This window comes from Lactuca sativa, chromosome 5, assembly GCF_002870075.4.
Source record: "Lactuca sativa cultivar Salinas chromosome 5, Lsat_Salinas_v11, whole genome shotgun sequence".
In the NCBI taxonomy this organism is placed as follows: domain Eukaryota; kingdom Viridiplantae; phylum Streptophyta; class Magnoliopsida; order Asterales; family Asteraceae; genus Lactuca; species Lactuca sativa.
Genome location: NC_056627.2, coordinates 32,395,617 through 32,414,642, shown reverse-complemented (window position 1 = coordinate 32,414,642; position 19,026 = coordinate 32,395,617). Strand labels below are relative to the sequence as shown.

At 42.1% G+C, this 19,026-nt stretch overlaps 3 protein-coding genes across 3 annotated transcripts; 1 reads left to right on the top strand and 2 right to left on the bottom strand.

The window, feature by feature from the left end:
- The first annotated feature begins 615 nt into the window (after positions 1 to 615).
- LOC111904798 (uncharacterized) lies at positions 616 to 1,592 on the top strand. The gene has a single exon (XM_023900517.3). The coding sequence runs from the start codon at positions 833 to 835 to the stop codon at positions 1,445 to 1,447; it is 615 nt and encodes a 204-aa protein (XP_023756285.1). The 5' UTR covers positions 616 to 832; the 3' UTR covers positions 1,448 to 1,592.
- A 3,366-nt stretch (positions 1,593 to 4,958) lies between these two features.
- LOC111904882 (glutathione S-transferase T3-like) lies at positions 4,959 to 5,735 on the bottom strand. The gene is made up of 2 exons (XM_023900592.1): positions 5,350 to 5,735; positions 4,959 to 5,277 (listed from the first exon to the last, which is right to left on the bottom strand). Exons 1-2 carry the CDS (start codon positions 5,733 to 5,735, stop codon positions 4,959 to 4,961), a joined length of 705 nt encoding a protein of 234 aa, XP_023756360.1.
- A 724-nt stretch (positions 5,736 to 6,459) lies between these two features.
- On the bottom strand, positions 6,460 to 7,785 carry LOC111904804 (uncharacterized). The gene is made up of 2 exons (XM_023900525.2): positions 7,574 to 7,785; positions 6,460 to 6,819 (listed from the first exon to the last, which is right to left on the bottom strand). The coding sequence occupies exons 1-2, from the start codon at positions 7,715 to 7,717 to the stop codon at positions 6,664 to 6,666; spliced, it is 300 nt and encodes a 99-aa protein (XP_023756293.1). The 5' UTR covers positions 7,718 to 7,785; the 3' UTR covers positions 6,460 to 6,663.
- Positions 7,786 to 19,026: the final 11,241 nt, after the last annotated feature.

Sequence of the window (19,026 nt, the reverse complement as noted above, 5' to 3'; positions counted from 1 at the left end):
TGAATGGCCGTTGTTTTTATAGGGTTAACAAACAAATTATCCTAATTTAAAGGATATTAAATGTTTTAAATATTTACCATAATTAAGTGTGCCCAAAATTACTATTACACCCTTTTATTATTTATTATTGAATTTTTTTTTTTTAATTTTGATTGGTTGTTAGAGACATACAATACTTATTGAAAACATTTGAATATATATATATATATATATATATATATATATATATATATATATATATATATATATATATATATATATTGTAATTATGTATAAAAAAAGGATTCAAAATTTTGTACACTTGTCAGGAAAATTTGAATGGCAAGCAAGGTTACACCATGCTACACACTAGGTCCGCCCCTTGTAAAGAATGTACGATAACGAGGTAAAGCTATATAGTATTTAACAATCGCTAATACACAATTATAGATTCATAATTTTCGAACGTGATATTGTTATGAGAAAAAAGTCTCGAGTATTATTTCTATTTTTCACATGTTATACCATTTAAAGCATATCCTTGCTTATACTTGAAGGCATATTTGTTGAAAGCATTTGAGCGTAATGAAACTCCAATTCAAAAGAGGAATATCCGAATAAAATTTAAGGAAGGTTTCTATTCCGTTCATATTTTGCGCGTGAAGTCTCTTTTAGTGAAACAGAGTAGAAAGTTCAGGGACCAAAACCGCATAATAAAATATAGTCAAGGGACCATTTTTATGCTTCACGCTTCTTTCCATCCAAAAAACCCTCGCCCTATAAATTGACGCCACACGTTGCCTTTCATCCCCAAAAGTTCGCCCTGAATTTCTTCTACTCTCTCCAATTAAGAATGACTCGCGTAACGAATTCCAGCAACAATACGTCAACGGCGACAATCAAGTTTCTTTACAGTTACGGCGGAAAGATTCTGCCACGTCATACTGACGGCAAGCTCCGATACGTCGGCGGTTACACTAGAGTTCTCGCCGCAGACCGTTCCGTCACCTACGCGGAGTTGATCGTTAAGTTTTGGGAAGCGTGTGGATTCTCCGTTGATTTGAAGTGTAAGCTTCCGACCGAAGATCTCGACGTGCTGGTGTCCGTCACTTGCGATGAGGATCTCGCCGCCGTCGTGGAGGAGTACGATCGAGTTTCTCCCGACGCGAAGATCAGAGCCGTTCTTTGCCCTGTCAAATCGTTGAAGACGATATCTCCTGTTCCATCCGTTGAATCGCTCGTTGAGTTTTCAGCTTCGAAACCGCCGCCGTATCCAGTGGTGGCTAACTCCGCCGTCCGAAAAGGAACGCAACAATGCCAGGCGGTTGATTTCTCTGCATACAAGCTCCGTCGGCATCTTCTTGCCGGACCTTGCCGGGATAAGCCAACGTCGGTATCCCGGTTTCGTGAAGAAACAATCCCTATGCAGAATTACTTTGTTCGTCGATGGGATTACAGTCAATACTAAATCAAGAAATTAAGCCTTAGGAATTAGATGAACATATATAATCACCATACTTGATAAGAGTTTTTGATTCGCAAATCCAAGTTCTTATCTGAGACGATATTGAAATCTTAAATATAGGATCCATTAGCAAGATTGATTTGATGAATTTTGATTGTCTCAGGAGTTACCATTGCTAATTGCTACTAGGGTTTCATACTTTTGTTATAACGCCGTGACATTTGGGATCGAATTGTCGAAGAACAATTAAAAGGGAAAAGAATAAGGAATATTATTTTGGTGAACCAAAATTCAAAGTTGGTTGTAGTCTTGTGGAATTTGGACAGGTTTCCGAGATGCACAAAAATGGGGCCCAACTTGGCTCTTAACGGGTAACCAGTATACCAATTCCAGGCCTACATATGTATCTCCTTTTAATATTATTGAAAAGTATTACATTTTTCAATAAGTTTAAAACATAAAATTATACATATTTTATAATAAGAAATAAATCAAAATAAATTAAATTTATAATAAGTACCAAATAGTTTATATAAAATATCATCATGCAAATAATATATTATAAAGGAATTTTCTAATATATGGACATATATAAGAAGTATTAATTGTATGAAATATTACTATAATTAAATGTGATAAACATTACTTATGTGTAATATTAACATAACTAAATGTAAAATTACATTAATTATAAAGAATATTATTTATAATTAATATTTATCAAATTTAATTATGATAATATTTTTTATAATTAATACTTCAATTAATGATTCTTATACAGGTCCTTTGGACACATATTAGAAAATTCCTATAAAATACATAAATTTTAAAAAAGAATAATCAAATTGAATAAATAAAAGTTAAACACTATATTTGGTGAAAATAAATGTAACACCCTTTACACTGACGGATAAAATACATAAATTAGTGTTCTACTAGTTAAAACAGAGGTTCATTGTGTATCCTTAGGTGGTGTACCTGGGGAATCTCCCCCTTCATTTGTTTGTAATTTCGGTCATCTTCTCCGACGAGTCTTCGGCCAACATGATTTTTCCGACAAGTTTTTAACATACACAAGTAAGGTTTTGATTTTTCAAATTAATAACTTGAACACACATCACACTAGATTTCTATTTTCAAATAAAACACAAACACACACACACACACAAATATGTCACTTCCTGATCGTCGTTAGACTTGGCAATTGAGTGAGTTTGGAGCGGATCGACCTTGATCCAAACCCATTAAGCAATTTTCAAATGTTGATTCAAACCCGACCTGTAACCCGTAGAGTTTTAAATAATTACACCCATACTCTTATCTACCAGATCAATGAATTTTAAACTATTTTACCTGACTCATTTACAATATTAAAATTATGCTATAATTATGCATTACAACACATATAACATGAATCACTAAAACTAGTAAACATTCATTCCAAAACAAACTTCTATTATAGATTAATAAATAACGTTTCCAAAACAATACAAATGTCTAATATTGCAAACATACAAGAGAAAATGACACACAATTGAGTAGATTTCAATAAGGCACGATTTTAATTAGTCTTCCGATTTTAGTTAATGATTTTGACACAAAAACACAAGATTTTAGTTGCCAGTAAGGTAACAACAAACGATTTCAATAGGTCACAGTTTCAATAAGTCGATTTCAATAACACACAATTGGAATAGAGAATATGATATTAATCGATTATATTATAATTTTAGAAAACAAACTTGATTATGGAATGTCGATTGTAAAAAACCTTTCTACGAAACCAGATAGTTTGAATCCTATTCTTCTTGTTCTTGGTTGCCGACTATGACTGTAATACTAATTTCACATATTTATTTGTATTAGGAATCGACTGAAATTCGGTCATTAGGAATTGGAAAGTGGAAGTGGAATGATTGAACTCTTTCAGTCCTGTACATTGCAGTCCTTTACAGAGCATTGTCTCGATGATAAACATATATCTTATAAATAATAAATTTATATTTTAAAATTTTAGACGTGACGGGTCATAAATGGATCAGATCGATAGTGATTCGTACCCGACTCTTTTAATAAAAGGGTTAACTGGTTTGTTAAAGGGTAAACGAATCATAAAATATTATCCAAACCCATTAACTTTGCATGGGTTTGGAGCGGATTAGGGTCAAAACTTGCTCCATTGTCAGGTCTAATCGTTGTTCTCATCAACCACCACTACCAAGCCCTTATTCCTCCTCCCTCGTCTTTCTATTAACAACTAAGTTACGTTTTTTGGGGTTTGTTTATCCAAGCAACCCAAGCCACCATTAAAATCGCTTACTGTTCATCGCTTTCAACCTCCAAGCCACCATTAAAAACGAGACCTTCACCACCACAGACCAAATCTGGTCTCAAGCTATCTTCGAGAACCTCGGATCAAACTTCGTCGACGAGTCCAAGACGATTCCCCTTCGTTTCGTTTTGCTCTGATGGTTGAAATTCAACAAAGTACAAACTATGTGACACAATGCACAAGCTCGTCGAAGCATTATCCTTTGAACCAACACAGTGAGAGAGAAGGAGGTTGCAATCAAAATCGAAGAGGGTGAGTGTCGATTATAGTGAGAACAAGAAAGAGAAGGAGCCTGCGATCGATTCTTCTTGTGTCTCGGACACTTGGAGATCGGGTTTGAATGAGAAGGTGAGTACCCTTCTTGTTTGGTTCCTGTTTTCGTCATAGCGCACACAAAGACACAACAAGAAATTAAAAATAGGAGTTTTTCTTGTCATTTATCACTTATCTGATGTATGCAACCCATTTCATGATGGAGAGAGAGAGAGAGATTTTGAGTTCGCCGGAAAAATCATGAACGCCGGAGAAGATGATCGGAGTCACCGGAGCTGTCAAATATGTCAGAGACTGGTTAAACATATGATTACAAGTCATAAGGATGTTTTTTGAACGCTTTAACAATTTCAATGAAAAAAAACTCAATGACTATGTATAAATCGAAAAATATTTTACCCTTTTAAGTCATTATCCCTTAGAACAACTTTACATCAAATTTGATGTAAAAAATGAGATTTGGTGTTAGGTTAGAAGTGCCTTAATTTGCCATTAGACTGGAGAGAGTGGGAAGGTAGCTTCCCTCACTTTTATTTCTCTCATCTAAAACCCAAGGAATGGGTGGGAAGCCATTCCCTCACTTTTTTTTATTAAATAAAATTAAATTTTTTGTTATGATTTGTAATTTTTAAATTAATGCTAAACATAAAATTTAATTAAAAATAAAAAGCATTTCATTAATTAAAATAAAAGTTACATTAAACCTAAATTTAAAAAACTAGATTTTTTTTTTAAAAAAAAGACACAAACTAAAAATCAAACAAACCAAGAACGACCTACGGAAAATATTTTTTCAGATTTTTTCCCTCTTCTTTATCACGAGCTCGAGAGCCGGCCTTGAGAGATGATCGACGTTTTCCATCAAAAGCTTCATATCCTCCATTTATTGTCTCTCCGACCGCTCCTTTTTCATTGTTTCTTCTTTTTCTCTGTCGAACGCCAACGTTCGGAGAAATTAAGATTATATCGATCAAACGACGATGTTATTTTCCGCATTTCGTCAATTTCCCCGTTGAAATCAGATGCACCCGAAGAAGTCTCTTTTCCCTTTCTCTTCGCTTTGTCCCTACCCATTGAGCGGACAATTTCTTCTAGCTCGAGTTTGTCGTCCTGATTTAAATCTAGAACGACCCGAGCATCGGAGGAGGTTGTGTAACCACTAGAGCCCGTTTTCGTTCGCTTTGATTGTTGGACTCCAAAAATAAAATCTTTCTCGTATTTTTTCCACCTAGGACATCGAACCAATAATTTCCAACAATCGTGTCACTTGAATGGTTTTCCGACTTCTTCAAGGTAAAACTGCAAAGCTTCTTGAAGTATTTGTTCGTCCCCTTGGCCGCTTTTCCGTTGGGTTTTTAGGTTGTTGTACAACCCGTTTACTTTTGAAACCCCTGCTGCTATTTCTCGAAACTTCGAATTCAGTTGATGTTTCGTACGGTAGTCGTCGCCTTTTTCTTGCTCCTCTCGAAACTGTTCTAAAATGCGAAACCAAAAATATTCTTCCGGTTGTGCGTTTCCTTGAATCGAATCTTCAGAAATGTCAGCCCAAGCTTTGACCAAAACTAGCTCTTCGTGTGAAAGCCATGCAGTCGGCTTTTGTCTTCCCGGTTGTGCGTCACTCTCGCGCGCTTGTTTTTTCCCTTTACGTCTTTGTGGGGATGGTGTGGGTTGAGTTTCGGGAACCATCTATTCTTCTTCCGAGTCATCCAACTCGTTGACAAGTTGGCATTGTTGGTGGGTTTGGGTTTGAGTTTGAGTTTGGGTTTGAGATTGAGGTTGATTTGGCGATTGTTGATCCGAAAACACAACAAAGTTTGAAAACATTTGTAACTTGCATCGGGTAATATTGTCCAACATTTTGGTATTGGAATTGTAGTGGGATAGAATAGGAACATCGAGTTGAGGGCAATAAACTTTTTGTGGTGATGATTCGATAGCAAAAATGTTTCGAGAATGGATGTTTATACTTGAACCATGACTTTTTTTCCTTCAATCAGAAAGTGGGGTTTGATTGTCAGGATTTTTTTTTTTTTTTTTTTTTTTTTTGAGAAGAAAATGGAGAGAGTACAGTTGTGATTTGTGTGAATTTTGTTTGATGGTAAATAGTTATGTATTTATTGGTGTGTAAAAAGGTTAAAAACAAAACAAAAAAAATGGATTTAAATCCATTTAGCCGTTACAACCCCAATTTTTTTTTTTTTTTTTTTTTTTTACCGTTGAATTGAATAATGGTTGAATTTAAAAAATTAAAAAAAAATCAACGAATCACAGCAGGAGAGAGAACGCGGGAGAGGTTTCCCTCACCCATTCCCGCACCACCCTTCCCCGCGCCGACGGTGCGGTGTTCCGCCGGGTGGGAAGCTCCCCGCAACCGTTCCCCGCCCCCACTCTGTCCGGCCTTAGAAAAGACTATTATAAATTCATTTTATAAAATAACAATGCAATCTGGATTGGAACCAAAATACATTAACAAGGTTTAAAAGGGGTGGGATCTTTTTCACTTTTCCTCTCCATGACATAACAGAATATACTAAATAGTTTAACAATATCAGTAAAAGATATGGTGTTATTAGGGAGTATATGTTGAGGGATGGAATAACAAATAGTCCGAGGATTAACCAGTTTCCTGCTCAAACTCATCACCTTCAGACTCTTCTGCATTGTCAGCATCATCATCGTCTGCATCATTGTCCAACTCTTCTTTCTCATTATCATCTGTCATCTTCCCTATCACGATTTGCTCCATGTTTATCTTCCTGATCTCATTACACTGCACAAATGAATCTGTTAAAATTTCTTTCACTTCTCCATTTGGGGGTTTCATCTCTTTTTCTAGCATAAAATAAATACTGACATGATGATCTGATATACTAGACTTAGCTTGAATTAAAAGGGCTAATTCACATTTGAGGCGTATAAACATATATCTCAGAATAAAGATTTATGTAATCTAGGAACATGTAATTAGTGTAAATCAAATCCTTATATGCCGGATCTAGCTTAAGATTACATGCATTTGGGCCCAAATTTAAAATCAGTTGACACAAAATCTAGGTTTCCATGATATGAAATGGTATCAACAGAAGGAAAATCAGCATCTAGTTAAGACCCAGATGATTAAATATATCAGATTTAGCTTAGATATTAATCTGTTATCCATATTCATCATACGAATTTTGGAGTTCAATATACAAATTTAGGTTTTCATCATATGAAATTGATCCATATTAAAATGAGACCCTAATTAAGATCCAGCTCATTTAACATGTCGGATTTAGCTTAAATACAATTCATATTCATTATAAGAATTTGGAGTTCAATATCATCTCTAAAATCCATCCAAAATACAAATATAAGTGAAACGGAACCAATCAACCAACATTATACAGCGCGATGAAAACAGAGCAAAGAAGAATTTAAAAAGGGATTTAACAATCGATTATAACAGGACATAACAAATGATAACATTTAAAGTGAATTTTCACAAACAATCAGTTGGAGGTATACTGTATATACTGACTGACCTTATCTTCGAAATCGGACTCCTCAATGGCGAGGAGAAGTTCCTCACTATGCGGCTGAGGCCACTGCGGAGTAAGAAGAAGCGACGTCGGAATCATCCTCGTCGATGACGGATACTGCGTCATGAATGCCGGAAACTGCAACATATTTGATTGTTCAAAATTCTAATCTAAGGCACCGACGACGCTCCGCCCCCGTAATGAACTGAGTAAACACTCACCGCACTATTTTATACGTGGGCCGAGCTTTTCGCCTGATTGACATTGGCCCATGTTTTCAAAAGTATAGACCAGGGTGGTGTGGTCGTTTTGGAGCGTTTGAGATCTTTTAGTTTTTAGCATTTGATAAAACGTTCCGTTTAAAACAAAAAGCCTCGTTTGGCACTACAAGCTTTTAGCGTTTAGTTTAATCAAATTGCTTCAAATCCAAATGCTACTTCATGTAGCGTTTAACAAAACGCTACAAGCTACAAGTTACTCGCTACCTGCTACAAGTTACCCGCTATCAGCTAGTTTTTCCGAACATGCCCTAGGTCTAGTACATTCGTTTGTATGGATCGGTCGATCCGATCTAATCTATTGAATCCACTTTGATTTTGGTCTTCAAAACTTGAATTTGAATAATTCAAATTCAATTTAATTCGATCCGATTACAATTCGGTTGAATTAGTTTATATAATTTAGATTTCAAAACATGTTAAAACGACGTATAATTATAACATTACCTATCTTTATAGAAAAAACAAAAATAAATTATTTAGTAGTTATTTAAAATTTATAAACAACTAGGCCTGACAATCGTGTCGTGTTCGGGTTGGCATGTCGTGGGTTGGCAGGTCAAAATATGTCAACCCAAACACGACCCATTTAAATATACATGTCACGGGTTGGCGGGTCACGGGTTGGCGGGTTTGGAACATAAACTCATATATGACCCGCCAACCCATTTATTTATACGTGTTCACAGGTTGGCGAGTCCAGTCAACTGGGACTTGACCTTGGACCAGGGATGGGTCAGTCAATTGACCTAAGGATATTTATGAGTGGCTAATCTATGTTTATGGGTTTGTAGGCGGAGGATTACCGGTGCAGCAGCCAGACGTCTAGTAGTCGGACTTTCAGTAGCTACTCTTCGAGGTGAGTTTCCTTCCAGTAGTAACGGGTCTAAGGCACCAAGGCCGGCTCGTATAGACGATATGCTAGTGTCGGAGTGTGGGCAGAGCCCGTATCTCATGGTTGAGTTTAATTATGATATATGCCAGTATGATAGAATTGTCTATACTTGTTGTCTGTGTGATACTTGTATGTTATGGTTTAGCAGCTGACTGTGGGCGAGGCTCGTATCTCTCTGATAGTGGAGTGTGGGCGAGGCTTGTATCTCTCAGATAAGGGAGTGTGGGCGAGGCCCGTATCTCTCGGATAAGGGAGTGTGGGCGAGGTCGTATCTCTCGGATAAGGGAGTGTGGGCGAGGCCCGTATCTCCCAGATAGCGGAGTGTGGGCGAGGCCCGTATCTCCCAGCTAGCGAAGTGTGGGCGAGGCCCGTATCTTCATGAGTATGGGTGAGGCCCGTATCTCCTAGCTGTTCATTGTATGTTTGTATGGTATGAGGTATTATGGGGGAACTCACTAAGCTTCGTGCTTACAGTTTTCAGTTTTGGTTTCAGGTACCTCTTCTTCGAAGGGGAAGGAGCTGGCGCGGTAGCGGCCCATCACACACATGCCTCGTTTTCCGCACTATGAGATCTTCCTGGGGGATTTGTACTCTGACATTATTATGTTTATGAAAATGTTTTCCATACATGTGATATCTTTTATGAAATGTTATGATCGATGAACGTTTTTATTTCTAATGCTTTGCTAAGTATATGTTTTAAAAATGAAATTTTTGGCTCATGTTTTTGGGACGTTACAAGTTGGTATCAGAGCCCTGGTTTGAGGGATTCGGACACACCTTCAGGGGTGTCTGAACTCAAATCAAGGGATTAAAAGATTTTAAAGAAGAAAATGTTTTCTAAAAGCTAAGTAAAGAGTTTTAAGAAGGAACAAAGTGTGTGATGTGCGCGACCGGCCGAGCTCAAGTAAGTATTCCCCAAAGTACCCATACAAGCTTATGTTATGTTTATCAGTTTCAGTAGAACAGCATGCTAGAATAGGACTAAGGATCTAGGAGTCATGCCTTATGTGCCTGCTTTATGTGCCTCAGTGTATGAAAAAAATTGCATGCTATAATTGAGTAGACAGCAGTAGGATAGCCTGACTAGGTTATGCCTGATAGTATGAGCTTAGCATCGTATGCTAGTACAGTTCCTGTTATGAGGATAGAGTTGCTTGAGATTTTTTCCTTTTTGTCCGAATGTTGTTGCTTTGTGCTATGAGGGCCTTGAGTGATGGGAGTTAGCTGTTAGGTGAATACGTTAAAGTCACAGGTGATCAGGGTTGAATAATCTCAGAGTGTTGGATTCGACCCTATTGCGTAGCTCTTGTTTGAGTCCTAACCGTAGTAGGGATGAGTCCCTTACTCGAAGGATTATCCGAGCCTCGTTGCATGTGATTGTATTCAGGTAATGGCTAATTGGCATTACAAAGAGACCTTCAACAGCTGAGGATTGGGTTGGGTGGAGTCAAAGGTTTCCGAAGGTAAACCTAGGATAAGTATAGCAGTGATCAGCGGTAGTGAAAGGGACCTGGTGGAGTCAAGGCAGTCCTTGGAGAAGGTACGGATAGATGTGGAAGGTAGTATGGGCCCGTACTACTGAAAGCAGAGGATCCGTACCTGAACTAAGGAAGGCTGAGACAAGACCAGGGAACTTGAAATAGATGTGATCCCTTAGGGGTATCAGTATCACTAATGGTTGTCTGTGTGTATTGTAGAATGGTGGTGCTACGCCAGAGGCCAGCTGGTGGCAGTTTCGGAGAGGGGTCGGGTTCGGGATCAGGTTCCGAGCCAGTAGATGAGAGGCTACGCGAGTTCATCGCGTCAGAGATCACCAGAGGCATCCTTGAGTCGACTCCCATCATTTTTGGGTCGATCAAGGAAGGGATAGTTGAGCTGATGGAGGACCGCCTCAAGGCGTTTAGGAGTGACATGGCATCTGGCCAGTCAGGATCTCGCACACTGTCCTTTAAGGACTTCAGGGGTAGTGGTGCATCGGATTTCCATGGGGCGAAGGACCCCATTGCTACCAGACGATGGATTGCAGACATTGAGTCCGCACAGCTGATCAGCTTCTGCCCCGAAGGGTCAAAGGTGAGATATGCAGCAGGATGTTTACGAGACCGAGCTAGTGATTGGTGGGAGTCCGTCGGTGACTCAATGGGAGCCTCGGCTGTTGAGGCTATAACCTGGTCAGACTTTGTGACCAGGTTCAGGGCAGAGTTTGCGCCGGCTGTCGAGCTTCAACAGCTGGCCAGAGAGTTTTTAGACATGAGGTAGACTACGAAGACTGTGGCGGAGATCACCGCCAAGTTCCGGGAGAAGGCATTGGTGGTGCCCCAGTATACGGGAGATGAGGATATGAGGAGGACCCACTATCATGACATGCTACGGGCTGACATCCGGGAGCATGTTAGCTTTTCAGCTTGCCCTACCCTGGAGTCCATGATTGTCAGGGCGAGGGAAAGGGAGATTGATTTGGAGCACATTCGAAAGAGAAAGGCAGAGACGGGGCAGGTGGTTGGGGCTTCGGGGAAGAAGCCCAAGGGATCAGATAGTAGGCCGAAAGGCCAAGGAGGGTCGGGCCGCTGCGGAAAATGCGGCAGGTCGCATGAGGGAGCATGTAGATTGGGATCATCAGGCTGCTACAAGTACGGAAAGGCGAGGCACTTTAGCAGGGATTGTACTGCCCCTGTCTCGGTTGTTCAGACATCTGAGTTGCTGTGTTTCCACTGTAACCAGAGGGGCCACAAGAGGGTCAATTGCCCCCAGTTGACAGCATCGGCGCCGGTTAAGGCGCCGTCTCCAGCTACCCTGCGGATTACAGATGGCCGACAGGGCAAGGCAGAGGCTCCAGTGGTGAGGAGTCGGGCGTTTCAGCTGACGAAAGAGGAGGCACGCGCCGCACCCGATGTGGTGACGGGTATGATTCTTTCCCTCTATCTTATTTTTTATGATGTTATGATATGGATATGTGCTCTGTATATATGCATTAGGATTGTTCCATGTGAACGATATTCCTGTTCAGGTGTTGTTGGACTCGGGTGCCACCCGGTTATTTGTTTCCCTTGCGCTTAGCAAGAGGTTTACTGAGTCTTCGGGCATGTTGGATTGCCCTTTAGAGGTGGAAATTGCCGATGATCGATCAGTGCGAGCATGTGTTCAGGGATTGTGTTCTAAGGCTGTTTGAGGAGCGCTACTTGGTGGATTTGGTTCCTATTCTGTTGCGTGGGAACAAGGTGATTATAGGCATGGATTGGTTGAGCCCTAATGGGGTGGTGATAGATTGCGCACGGCAGCTAGTGCGGATCAGGACCCCGAGTGGGGGAGAGTTGGTGATCCATGGCGAGAGGCCACAGCATGGACCCACAGTATGTTCAACTGCAAAGGCTAGGCGCTACCTTCAGCAAGGTTGCGCGGGATATGTCGCGTACGTCATGGATACCCGGGAGGCGGGTAAGGCGTCGGTGAGCGAGGTTCCAATGGTGTGAGACTACGCTGATGTGTTCCTGGAGGAGCTTCCTGGAATACCTCCAGAGCGTCAAGTAGAGTTCAGGATCGACCTAGTTCCTGGTGCGGCTCCGATAGCCAAGGCACCCTATCGGTTGGCTCCTCCCGAGATGCAGGAGTTGTCTACGCAGCTGCAGGAGTTGCTAGACAAGGGATTTATTCGACCGAGCAATTCACCCTGGGGAGCCCCGATCTTGTTTGTAATGAAGAAGGACGGGTCGCATCATATGTGTATTGATTACCGGGAGCTGAATAAGGTAACAGTGAAGAACCGTTACCCACTCCCGAGGATTGATGACCTCTTTGATCAGTTACAGGGGCATCTTGGTTCTCCAAGATCGATTTGCGTTCAGGGTAACATCAGATGAGGGTCTAAGAGGAGGATGTACAGAAGACCGCGTTTCGGACGCGTTATGGCCATTATGAGTTCGTGGTGATGCCATTTGGGCTCACCAATGGTCCTGCCGCATTCATGGACCTCATGAACCGCGTATGTAGACCGATGTTGGATCGGTCTATGATAGTGTTTCATTGATGACATCTTGGTTTATTCCAAGACGCAGGAGGAGCACGAGAAGCATCTGAGAGAGGTTTTGGAGACCTTGAGGAGGGAGAGCTTGTACACCAAGTTCTCCAAATGTGAGTTTTGGTTGCGCGAGGTGCAGTTTCTTGGGCACCTCGTCAACCAGAACGGGATTTCAGTAGACCCGGCCAAGGTGGAGGCTGTGATGAGATGGGAGGGTCCGAAGTCTCCATCTGAGATTCGGAGTTTCCTGGGATTAGCGGGCTACTATCGGAGATTCATTCAGGACTTCTCCAAGATAGTCGTACCCCTGACGCAGCTGACTAAGAAAGACGTGGTCTTTCGATGGGGGCCTGAGCAGCAGGAAGCATTCGAGGTTTTGAGACAGAGATTGTGTGAGGCGCCAATCTTAGCCCTGCCAGAGGGCGTAGAGGATTTTGTGGTATACTGTGACGCGTCCATTTTGGGGTTAGGCGCGGTACTGATGCAGAGAGGTCATGTCATTGCCTACGCCTCGAGGCAGCTGAAGCCTCACGAGGCGAACTACCCGACACATGATTTAGAGTTGGGGGCGGTGGTCTTCGCCCTCAAGATTTGGCGACATTACCTCTATGGGGCTCGGTGTATCATTTACACGGACCACAAGAGTTTGAGGTATCTCATGGATCAGCCGAATCTGAACATGAGGCAGCGTCAGTGGCTCGATGTGGTGAAGGATCATGATTGTGAGATTCTTTACCACCCGGGGAAGGCCAATGTGGTGGCCGATGCGCTTAGCCGCAAGGTGGCGCCGATCATGGATATTTGCATGCGGATGATTGTGGTGACCCCGCTTTTGGAGCGGATTCGGGAGGCCCAGCAGGAGGCCATGAAAAAGGAACATCGGAAGAATGAGCGCATAGTGGGTCAGGTTTTCTCCTTCAACTATGATAGCAGGGGATTATTGTCATTACACCGCAGGGTGTGGGTGCCGTACCTCGGAGGCGTGCGCCAGGTCTTGATGGAGGAGGCACACAAATCTCGATTCTCCATTCATCCCGGGGTGACGAAGATGTATAGGGATCTTCGTTTGGACTATTGGTGGCCCTGCATGAAGCGAGATGTGGCTTGGTATGTCGAGCAGTGCTTGACCTGCAGGAAGGTCAAGGCCGAGCATCAGAGACCGCACGACAAGATGCAGCCGTTGGATATCCCGTTGTGGAAATGGGAAGATATTACGATGGAATTTATCATGAAGCTACCCAGGACCACGTGGGAGTGGATTCTATATGGGTCATCGTGGACCGGTTGACCAAGAGCGCCCATTTTATCCCAATTCAGGAGAGCATCTCGGCCGAGAAGCTGGCCGACATCTATATCAGGGAAGTAGTGGCGTGGAACGGGGTGCCCGTATCAGTGATTTCAGACAGAGATGTGCGATTTACTTCCAGGTTTTGGAAGAAGTTCCATGACGAGTTGGGTACTCATCTGCATTTCAGCACCGCTTTTCACCCGCAGACGGATGGTCAGAGCGAGCGGACCATCCAAACGTTATAGGATATGTTGCGGGTTATGTTCTAGATTTCGAAGGTTGTTGGGATACCTACCCCCATTGGCGGAGTTCTCATATAATAATAGCTATCATGCAAGCATCGACCGCCCTCCCTTCGAGATGTTGTATGGAAGGAGGTGCAGGACCCCGATATGTTGGGGAGAGGTTGGCTAGAGGGTCATGGGAAGCACTGAAGTAGTGCTCCAGACGACAGACAAGATCCAGCAGGTCCGGAGTAGGCTCCAGACTGCCCAGAGTCGGCAGAAAAGTTATGCCGACAAGCGTCGTTCAGACTTGGAATTCCAAGTCGGGGATATGGTTCTCCTAAAGGTGTCGTTGTGGAAAGGCGTCATCCGATTCAGGAAGCGAGGCAAGTTGGGCCCAAGGTTCATCGGGCCATACAGGGTTATAGCCCGGGTGGGCAAGGTGGCATATAGGTTGGATCTTCCAGACGAAATCAGCCAGATCCACAACACTTTACATGTCTCTCAATTGCGGACGTGTTTGGTAGACGACTCGGCCGTGGTGCCTTTGGAGGATATTCAGGTCGATGACAACCTGAATTAAATCGAGCGGCCTGTGGAAATCCTCGAAAGGAATTCGAAGGATCTAAGGAACAAGAGGGTGGAGCTCGTGAAGGTGCAATGGCAGCACCGAAAGAGATCGGAGTAGAATTGGGAACCGGTGGAAGAGATGATGGAGCATTACCCCGAGCTGTTTCAGGATCGAGCAGCAGACTTCAAGGACGAAGTCTGAAATAAGTGGGGGAGATTTGTAACACCTGGTTCCTGGTATGTACTCCTTGTGATTAATATTTTAATTTTATGCATTTTTGCCTTGGACTCGGGGAGTTGAAGGACCAAATCGCCGAGTAGGAGAGGGATAAGGCGCGGGGTTTGAACTTTGTACTTGGCGAGTTGGTCCCCGGACTCGGCGAGTAGACCCTGTTTGGACAAAAACCCTAATCTGGGCATTTGCACCCTATTTAAACGCTTTAACTTGGCCTCCTTAGTCCCTAACGCTTCCAGAGAATTGTAGAAAGAAACCCTAGCCCCCATATTGTTCTTGAGAGTGATTTTGGCTTTGTGGAGAAGGTTTGGAGCTTAGAGGAAGGAAGAGGAGGTTGAAGTGTGCAAAGAGGGGAGGTAGATTCGGAATCTACATTGTGAGAAGCTTCCATTTAGGTATAAAAGTTCTTACCTTGATCATTAGTTCATTAGATCCCCTTTTTGTCCCAAATTAGTGGTTTCAAGCCCTACAACCTCAAATTCCATGTATTTATGCTTTAAGTTCTGAAAGGACTTCAGATTGGGATCTTATGGACGTCCTAGAAGTATAAAGTCTCTGTGGTTGGAGTTATTGAGGTCCCAATTGAGGGTATGACCCCTTAAAGCGCTTGGATTTGCCTTCTTGAGCTTATAGGGCCATGCATGCATGTAAAGTTTGCAACTTTACGTGATAAGCATGCCCTAGGAGCATAGATCTATGGGTTAGAGTGTTGCATGTCTCAGTTTTGGTCTGTATGGGAAGTGGGTCGAAGGGACTCGGCGATTCCCAAAGTGGAACTCGGCGAGTTCTATGAAGATGGTCTTAGACTCGGCGAGTTGGATGAACAACTCGGCGAGTCCTATGAAGATTGCCTGGAGCTCGCCGAGTTGTTCTTCAAACTCGGCGAGTCATATGAACTTTCACTGAGTAAGAGGGGTTTAAGTATTGAAGGTCTAACCCTTCGTATCTACATGCGGAATTAGCAGTGTAATGTAGTCCCAAAGCCCCAAATCCTCTTTCGGGGTGTTCTGGTGAGGATTGGAAGCAAGTAGGAGATCTACTCGTGGAACTCGGCGAGTCGCTCTCGGACTCAGCGAGTCGGTTCCATAGTCCCGAGTAGTGAGCCAACGGTGACTCAGTGAGTGGAAATAGGGACTTGGCGAGTAGGACCGGGTTAGTAGGAGAAGGACTCGGCGAGTCTGTGCCACGACTCGGCGAGTCCAGTCAACTGGGAGTTGACCTTGGACCAGGGATGGGCCAGTCAATTAACCTAAGGATATTTATGAGTGGCTAATCTATGTTTATGGGTTTGTAGCCGGAGGATTACCGGTGCAGCAGCCAGACGTCTAGCAGTCGGACTTTCGGTAGCTACTCTTCGAGGTTAGTTTCCTTCCAGTAGTAACAGTTTTAAGGCACCAAGGTTGGCCCGTATAGACGATATGCTAGTGTCGGAGTGTCGGCAGAGCCCGTATCTCATGGTTGAGTTTGATTATGATATATGCCAGTATGATAGAATTGTCTATACTCGTTGTCTGTGTGATACTTGTATGTTATGGCTTAGCAGCTGAGTATGGGCGAGGCCCGTATATCTCTGATAGTGGAGTGTGGGCGAGGCCCATATCTCTCGGATAAGGGAGTGTGGGCGAGGCCCGTATCTCCCAGATAGCGGAGTGTGGGCGAGGCCCGTATCTCCCAGCTAGCGGAGTGTGGGCGAGGCCTGTATCTTCATGAGTGTGGGTGAGGCCCGTATCTCCTAGCTGTTCATTGTATGTTTGTATGGTATGAGGTATTATGGGGGAACTCACTAAACTTCGTGCTTACAGTTTTCAGTTTTGGTTTCAGGTACCTCTTCTTCGAAGGGGAAGGAGCTGGCGCGGTAGCGGCCCATCACACACATGCCTCGTTTTCCACACTATGAGATCTTCCAGGGGATTTGTACTCTGACATTATTATGTTTATGAAAATGTTTTCCAGACATGTGATATCTTTTATGAAATGTTATGATCGATGAACGTTTTTATTTCTAATGCTTTGCTAAGTATATGTTTTAAAAATGAAATTTTTGGCTCGTATTTTTGGGACGTTACAGTAGAATTTTAAAAAATACAAAAACTTATAAAATGACATGTGGAAAAAAAATTAATTGAAAATAAGCACAAAATGACATTTGACAAATTAAATGAAAGTGTGACAAGTGACAAAAAACGTTCATTTATTACAGTAGATGTATATCTCTAAATATCTTTATTTCTTTAATGCTTTAAATCTTAATAAGATATAAAAATTTTGATACACAAGAATATGTAGATATAACATTGCTTCAAATCTTAATAAGTGTTTTCATAAATGTTGATGCAGTCAGACCATCTGGAGTCCTACCAACTCGCTCCAACCGCCGTGGGTCCTGCCGAATGTCGATGTAGTTAACGACCCAAAAATCAGGGGTACAAATTTCATTATTATTATAGTAAAAACATAGTTATATTTTAAATCCAAGCATTCCAAAAACATTGCTTAATTAAAACAGTTATCAGAGTTACGTCCCAAAATCATATAATGTGGAAAACACAAGTGTGTGCGTTGCGATCAAGTCGAGCCCTTCCTTTCCAAACCAACGATACCTAAAACTATAAACAAAATTGTAAGCATGAAGCTTAGTGAGTTCCCAAGAGCATACCCTACATAATCCATATAACTGCATAAACCATATCAATCACATAGGCCATATCAATAACATAAGCAACATAAGTCATGCATAGGATGTCGTGAAACCCTCCAAGGTCTTACACACATAATCACATAAACTATATCAGCTATATAAGTTAGGGAAAGAGTGAGTGTGGGTTGGGCCCATATCTCACCACCAGTAGGGGCGTGGACGGGGTTCCATGACTCATCAGTAATAGGACAAGGGCGAGGCCCAAGATAGGCGAGGCCTCAGGACATGAGTTATTAGTGTTGGATTAGTGTCTAAGTCCATAACTATTTTGGTATGTACTTGACCCGATGGTGCATGGTCCTTTTGGGTTGCCTTCACCAAAGCAACTTGATAGGATGAATTATGGAGAGAAAGGATTAAATATGATTTATTAATATATTATGAGAATAATATATTAAAGGAGAAATCATATTGTTTAATTAATATTAGTCAATAATTAATTGGTAATTAGTTTTGTGACTAAAAGAGATTAATTAAACTTAAGGGACTGGAATTGTAATTATAAGATAATTGCAATTTGGGCCATGGATTGTCTTGAATCAAGAGGTGGACGAATTCTTATGGGAGGCCCATAAGGAAATCGTACAAGGGCTTGATTAAAGGAGTCTATGGGTTGCTTAGGGCTTAAGCAACCAAATTAGGGTTTCCTTGTTAGATAACCCTAATAGCCTCAATATATATAGAACCCTTAAGGCTCAAAAACGTGGGGAACTTCTTTTCTAGGGTTAGAACACATTTTGGGCAGCCTCCATCCTCTCTCCTCTTCATCCTCTTGCTTATGGTGTTTGTGAACCATTAGAGGAGTGACACTTGTGACTCTAAGCCTTCCAAAGTCAATTCAAGGAGGAATTGGGATTGTTATTGCTACATAACAATCAAGGTAATATCATAAACCTAATTATATGTTAATATTGATTTCCATATGCTAGAATTAGGGTTTATAGTCTTGGATTTAAAGCATGTACAATAGAGAAACTTAGATCCAAGCATTAGGGTTTGTATGAGCACATAGGATGTCTTATGACCAAAACCCATCAATTAGTATGTATTAGCTTATGTGTTGTTATATGCTTATGAGCTATTATAAGTTAGCGGGCGGGGCCCAGTGACAGGCGAGGCCTAAGTTTAACAGATCTGTGTCTGAGTGGGGCTCGAAGCCAGGCGGGGCCTGGAGCGGCGGGGCCGTTGTAGCGGGCGAGGCCCGAGGTAGGGGCGAGGCACAAAATAGTGGGCGTGGCCCAGTATGTGCA